This window comes from Montipora foliosa, chromosome 6, assembly GCF_036669935.1.
Source record: "Montipora foliosa isolate CH-2021 chromosome 6, ASM3666993v2, whole genome shotgun sequence".
Taxonomy (NCBI): Eukaryota; Metazoa; Cnidaria; class Anthozoa; order Scleractinia; family Acroporidae; genus Montipora; species Montipora foliosa.
In genome coordinates, this window is record NC_090874.1 from 27888402 (window position 1) to 27895901 (window position 7500).

Consider the following 7500-nt stretch of genomic DNA (forward strand, 5'->3'; position numbering starts at 1 on the left):
TCCTGAAACTTCTTCCATTTCAAGAACTTTTGATGATCAGGATTTAAGGGAATCTATACACGAGATAAACACACCAACTGGAAGTAGAAGATCATCTTTGAGATCAGCACGTAGGAGCCCTAGCTGTCCAGAGCATCAAATGAATATAAAAGATGTTTTGAAGGATATAAGGCCTCATTCTCTAGAGTTTTGTCAACCTAACCAAGAATTTCAAGAAATCGAACAACTTCCTCGAAATTCAGAACTTGGTGAATTAAACGAATCTACCCTTGAAGTAAGCACACCAAGTGGGAATAGACGAACATCTTTGAGACTTGCAGGTACAAGTCCTGGCTTTCCTGTTGATCTTACAGTTCCTGAATGTCAGTCATGGTTAGTCAGTTCAGATGATATTGAAGAAGAAGAAGATGAAACTATATTGGATAGTGATGACTACACTTCTGAAGAAGACGAAAATGACGGAGGAGAATGGTGCAGTGATCAGAATAAAGACTTGGCAAACTCTGAGGTGCAGGATGTGAAAAACAGAATGGTCACTCCTTTAAGGAAAGAGATTGCAAGAGGATTCCAACTGAGAAAGACTAAAAAGAAGATGAATACACCTTTGAAGAAGGAGATTGTGAATGGAATCCAGCTCAGACAGACTAAAAAGAAGATGAATACCCCCTTAAGGAAGGAGATTGCAGATGGAATCCAGCTTAGAGAGACCAAAAAGAAGATGAATACCCCCTTAAGGAAAGAGATTGCTGATGGAATCCAGCTAAGAGAGACCAAAAAGAAAATGAATACACCCTTAAGGAAAGAGATTGCTGATGGAATCGAGCTTAGAGAGACCAAAAAGAAGATGAATACACCCTTAAGGAAAGAGATTGCTGATGGAATCCAGCTAAGAGAGACCAAAAAGAAAATGAATACACCCTTAAGGAAAGAGATTGCTGATGGAATCGAGCTTAGAGAGACCAAAAAGAAGATGAATACACCCTTAAGGAAAGAGATTGCTGATGGAATCCAGCTAAGAGAGACCAAAAAGAAAATGAATACCCCCTTAAGGAAAGAGATTGCTGATGGAATCCAGCTAAGAGAGACCAAAAAGAAAATGAATACACCCTTAAGGAAAGAGATTGCTGATGGAATCCAGCTAAGAGAGACCAAAAAGAAAATGAACACCCCCTTGAGGAAGGAGATTGCTGATGGAATCCAGCTTAGAGAGACCAAAAAGAAGATGAATACCCCCTTAAGGAAGGAGATTGCTGATGGAATCCAGCTTAGAGAGACCAAAAAGAAGATGAATACCCCATTAAGGAAGGAGATTGCTGATGGAATCCAGCTTAGAGAGACCAAAAAGAAGATGAACACACCCTTAAGGAAGGAGATTGCTGATGGAATCCAGCTTAGAGAGACCAAAAAGAAGATGAATACACCCTTAAGGAAGGAGATTGCAGATGGGATCCAACTGAGAAGGACAAAAAGGAAGATGAAGACACCCTTGAGGAGGGAGATTGTGAATGGAATCAAGCTCAGACAGACTCGAAAGAAGATGAATACCCCCTTAAGGATGGAGATTGCAGGTGAAATCCAGCTAAGAAAGACCAAAAAGAAGATAAATACACCCTTAAGGAAGCAGATTGCCGATGGAATGCAGCTTCGACAAACCAAAAAGAAACTGCCCTCGCCATTGCAAAAGGACCTCCAGGCACGGCCAAGGTTAAGGGAGACCAAGAAAAAATTAGCTACCCCTGTTAAGAAGGAGATTGAGTCGAAACCTCAACTGCGTCAGACTGTAAAATCAATGAATGCACATCTTCAAGATGAAATCAAAGCTGGTGTAAAGCTGAGAGAGAGAAAGCAAACGATGCCGCTGGACCTCCAAATTGAAATTATTAAGGGAAAGAAATTAAAACCAACTAAAAAAAGTTTGCCCAGTCCTGTGAAGAAAGCTATTAATAATGGTTTACCTGCATTAAAGCAGACTTCCAATAAATCGTCAAAGAGAAAGAGAAGCGAAGATGAGGCGCCAATGATTACTCAACCCAAGAAAAGGAAACTTTCGCTTTCGGATGAAAAGGACTGTGGAACACAGAGAGCCGTAAAGACCCCAGTCAGAAAAGAGATTCCCACGCAACCTAAGCTACGTGCAACTCGTCACCGTTTAGCCACCCCAGTCCGTAAACAGATCCACTCGATGCCTACATTGCGAGCAGTTCGTCATAAGTCTTTTTCTGTGTCAGCTACAAGGAAGGCGTTGCGGAAACCAACATATGCTGAGATCGTGAAAAGAGCAAAAAAGACTTCTGTTATGAATGAAGTCGCCAAGGTAAGAAAAGACAGAAATTACAGCTCTAATTTACCAGTTTTCTTGTCGGTTTTGGAGCCTGGCATACATATTAGGTGGTGTTACCTATAAAATGTGGCTTCTCCTTACCATGTAATCATACTGTACAAAAATATCGTCCAATATTTTTTTACATGCCAAACAATTCAATGCATCCCAGAGTAGGCGACCTTGGTTCATAATCTTGTTCACGTTCTCACCTGAGTTTGATACTTCCGGAGACAAATCCGGCCAGTGTTCAGATGAGCAGGATTTGATCTCACCACGTAGTATATTGCTATGAAGTCTTGGAATTCTGGAGAGCGCACAAAAAGCTCTCAGCAGAGCGGCAACTTTTACTGTTCTCTTGTTTCTCTCCTAACTTCCTGCGTGCTTCGCTTCACAGTTAACTGGGGTGCAGGGCTGGCGTAGTGGTGAGAGCACTCTCCTCCCATCAGTGTGGCCCGGGTTGGATTTCCCACACTCAGAGTCATTTGTGGGTTGAGTTTTTCTGTTCTCTACTCAGGCCCTGAGAAATTTTTCTTCGGGTACTCCTGTTTTCACCTGTCCTCAAAAACCAACATTTGATTTGATTTGCGTTAATTTGTTGATTTCAGTTTAGTGTCCCCAATAATTATTGCCTCAGCGCTAAAAGACTCGACACTTTAAAGTTCCTTTTGCCTCCTGGACATATGCACGCGAAGGCATGAAACAACTGAAAGAGTAATCTGCTTGATACATGTTTGCTGGTTAATAAGATGTCATATATTTTTGTGTTTAGACAAAGCCCAAAGCTGCCTCGATTACTGGTGTTGCTGCTATGACTAAGTTGGGTAGGTATTTACAGGAAAAAAGGACTGGTTTTTTTTTGTAGAAGAAACTGGTTTTCATCAGTAATGCTTAAGCACTTATTATTTTATCGAAGGTACCCTTCAAAGCCAAGAGAACCAGGTGGAAAGTGAGATGAGCACCAGGAGTCCTCGAAGGAAAAGAAGCCACTGGATGTCAAGTCTGGCCCTTGCAGTGGGGGGAGTCAAAACTCGTGAAACTCAATTAGAAGACTTTCAGGGTTTATCAGAATTGTTCCAATCACCACCTGCTGATCAGCTACCCGCCAAGAGATCTTCGAAAAAACAGAAAGCTGGCAATTGGCTATCTAGTTTAGCAAAGGCCACTAATGGGCGACGCAAACGTGGCACTCCAATAACAGACCTCGATGGAATTCCAGAGATGTTTTTCACACCACCATGTGACATTAGACGGGTGGAATCGATTGAAGACCCTCCAAATTCAGTTAGCCCATCTGATGAGGAATTGCCCATGGAAGAAGCCTTAATCCCGACGAAAACACCTTCATTAACAAGACCTGGAAAGGACACTATAGCTGTTGAAATAGCAACGCCCGTCAACACAACTCCACAAGAATCGCTTGAATTGGTGCAGCCAGTGGCTCTCAGTAGAACACCTTCCCTTCGCCATTCAGTTAAGGATGTTGTGTCAATCAAGATGGTACCACCAATTCAAGTTTCTCGCACTCCTTCCCTTCGTTCCGATATGATCCCGGCATCAGTTGTGTCCAGCCAAGTCGTCGAGACCGAACAATCTAATTTCCAGACATCAATAGAACCAAGTAAAACTCCATCCTTGCGTTCTTCTGGTGACGTTCAAACAGTTCTTCGAAAGAGCATTGGGAATTCCAGAAAAAGGATTGAGAACGCGAGGAAATCAACGAAACATAACAATGCTGTCGAAAATTATGAAGATTTCTTTGTGCCAAACATGTTCGCATCGCCAAAACCACAGCCTAAACGTTATTCGCGAAAGAGCGAAGGCTTGCAAGGAGTAGCAAGGTTACTGCGAACCCCAGAAGATAAAGAGAAAGCCATCGTGAGTCCAAAACTTGATGGAATAAAGGAAATGATGAATGTCAAAGATCTGAAGAGTCCTAATTTTGTTGGTCTAAGGGTCCTAATGAAAACACCAAAATCCTCTTCAAGTGTTGATGATGAGGAGGAACATTTTAACTCGGAGTTATTTGATGCCAAGGCTGTTGAAGAAGACCGGTCTCAATTGAGCGATGATTCGACTGATGTGACTGTGGCTTTTGAGCAAGTCATCGATTTAACCTCTCCGGAGAACAAAATGAGTGAAGCTAATCAGCTCGTTGATGTTGATGTTCGACCTTTAGTAGGGATTACAAGAGCAAAGCGAAGTGCTCCACAGGATTTGACAGAGCCATTGCCCAAGCGATCCCGTCGCACGAGATTGGCAAATACCCGCAATGTCTTTTCTCATCCCAAGGCCGTAGTGAAAAAGCAGACTTCAAGACAGAAGCGAAAATCAGTGGCTGTTGCGCAGACCACACCTGAGCCATTTGTTTTTAAACGGACGCAGCTTGATCCCATTATTGAAGTTCCATCTCCTGTTCGTTCAATTTCCATTTCCTCTCCTGAAGATCAAGCATCTCATAGTCAAATACGAACCAGAAGCGGTAATAAGATGAAGACTGAGGCCATACCACCTTTGAAAAGTTCTCTCCCTGGAAAGTTCGTTTCAAGCCAAACAGAGTCTTCATTTGACTCAAGTACAGAGGAAATAACGAAGACCCGCTCAGGAACGGGGAAGAAAATAAAAATCGCTAGAGCCCCAGTGAAAGCACGCTCCACACGAAATAGGCGAAGGCAGGATGCTTCTTCACTAGACATCGTGTCTTTTAAAAAGACCACTGCGACACACATTTATGTTGCTGAAAGAGATGTTGATGAAACATCTCTTAACATTCCAATCAGACGGTCGCGACGTACGTGTAACATTGTGGAAGAAGACAGCTCTGTTTTGGAGAATTCAGAAACGAAACGAAACACTCCCCTCTCAAACAATCTTCAAAAGAGTGAGCATATCATGAATTTAAGAAAGACAAGAAGTCGCGCGGTGGAGGTAATGAACGTAGATTTGAGCGACAAAACCCAGAAGGAGAGTTCGCGTTTGGAGGATGCCAAGACAACACTAAGAACTCGCGAAAAGATTGACGGGGATACTTCATTAAGCAGAATGAAAAAGAGCCTTCGTGATGAGGAGAACCTGTCGGAGAAAGATTGGGATGCCGAGCAAAGAAACAATGCTTTAGAAGAAACTAAATCAACACGAAGGAAACGCAACAAAAGTGGTACCGACGAGCTTCACACTACCAGCGCGAAAGGAGAAGATGGCGGTTTGGTTGCGGTCAAAACAAGGAGCAGTATGCGTAAGAGAGATACCGAACAGAGTGTCATTTCCAAAACGAGAAGCAGTCGGGCCAAGAATGTCACCGCAGAGGAAGAAAGAAAAATTCAGCTTGAGGATTGTATGTTGGAGGAGGCTAAATCAACAAGAAACACACGCAGTAAAAGTGCCAACGCAAAGAGGAACGTCTCATCCACCAGAAGGAAAACTCGCAGTAGTAATGCAGAGGATACTGTGCCAGCAGAAGACAAAGGCATTGAGAAAGAGATTTCCACCGTGAGAGAACCTTCAAAACGGCAACTGACAGAAACAGTTTCATGTCAACCGCAAGATAAAGGACCGAAGAGGACCACAAAACAAGCCAAGCACAAACAGGAGGGTCAAGTTACTGCTCCTAAGACGGGTGGCACTAACAAAAGGCGTCAGGACGATTCCAGCGTCTCCAACGCTCCCGAACCCAAGAGAACAACCCGCTCAAGCACTCGGATCCAAGAGAAATTAAGCTCTCGAAAGTGAAGTTTTTTTTTAAGGCAATTTAAAGTAAAAACTAACGGTAAAAGGCGCGATGTTTCTTCCGAACTTCGGTCATTGTCAAGCTAAAAGTGAAGGTAAAAACATGGATCAAAAGTGATTTTTGGTTGACAATAGGCGGGTTGATTTCAGATGTTGTTTGATCTTGTGGCTAACAAACGTGGGCTGGATCGTCACTTGAATTTTCCGGGTCAGATCTTTGAGTTGTGTTCGTACAAAATCGGCTGAAACCGCGCGAAGTCAAGCCGTCTATTGTCAACCAACAATCCCTTGTTTACCAATTTAAATGTGACCTGTGTGATGCAGGTTATATTGGTTACACGCGGCGGCATTTGCATCAACGCGTAAACGAGCACAAGAATGCGTCTTCCTCTATTGGAGAACATTTCCGTGTGGAACAATGATCTTACCAATAATTTTACCATCTTAAAAAAGTGCAAGAACAAGTGTGACTGTCTCATTTATGAAATGTTTTTTTTTTAATGAACTGAGACCAAGTCTCAATGAACAGTCAGAGTCAATTCGTGCGAGAGTTTTTTTAATCATTTTTAATTAGGTTATCCTTGCATTTTTTGTGAACACCTTTTTTTTTTTACATTTTCATACTTTACATACTTTTACTTTGTTTTATATTTATACTTATGCTAAATTTTTATCTTCACTTTTAGATTGATAATGAACGAAGTTCGGTCGAAACGTTGCGCCCTTTTACCGTTAGTTTTTACTTCCGAAAGAAAAGTGGTAAGCACAGTTACACGTCACGAATGAGAGAAAAAGATCACGCCCAAAAGACATTCCAACACAATAAGCATGATTCGTATGTTGAGTTCAATGTTTTTGATAGTCAAGATTGACTGAGAAACTAGCCAGGTTAATCACAGTTCAGAGATAAGAGCGCCATGAAAAGCTAGTACGAATGTTGTGATGGCTGGCTTTGTAAATAGTCTTCGCAATATGTGCGCCGTTTTCCACAAGTGGAAACGAAATTTTTATAACCATACTCGAGTGGCGGGAATAGTTTTTAGATTGTTGTTAGAAAGAAGGTTTTTAAGTAGCCTTCTGCCGAAGAACTTTGTCAATTTTATCGCAAATTGGTTCAATAATATAGAAAGGTAATGAAGTCCACATTAGGCTCTCAAATCTTCTCAACATATACCGGAATCGTTACATAACTCATTTAACGCTGCTGATTTTCACTTGGCTTAACAAAATGCCGCAAGATGGCTACAAATTCACTTAAATGGACGAGTCAAAGAAAAACGCAGAATATATCAGATAACCACTTACAAAAGTGCTGACTGTGAAAGGCAACAACAGTTTTAAACAGAGCACATCAAGCTGCAAACGTGAAGGTTTTTCAGTGCGGTAGCTCGTTCATATTTTAGTAAATATAGTTATTACTTCAGTTTCAAAGGCTTTACGGTGCAGCAAATAAC

At 41.9% G+C, this 7500-nt stretch overlaps 1 protein-coding gene across 1 annotated transcript in view; it reads left to right on the plus strand.

The window, feature by feature from the left end:
* Positions 1–7480, plus strand: part of LOC138007082 (proliferation marker protein Ki-67-like) — a 26357-nt gene extending 18877 nt beyond the window's left edge. The window contains exons 4-6 of the mRNA XM_068853800.1: positions 1–2314; positions 3093–3144; positions 3237–7480. The exon at positions 1–2314 is cut by the window's left edge and continues 587 nt beyond it. Coding sequence (XP_068709901.1) covers positions 1–2314; positions 3093–3144; positions 3237–6049 — 5179 coding nt within the window. The 3' untranslated portion in view covers positions 6050–7480. The remainder of the gene's footprint in view (positions 2315–3092; positions 3145–3236) is intronic.
* The last annotated feature ends 20 nt before the right edge of the window (positions 7481–7500 follow it).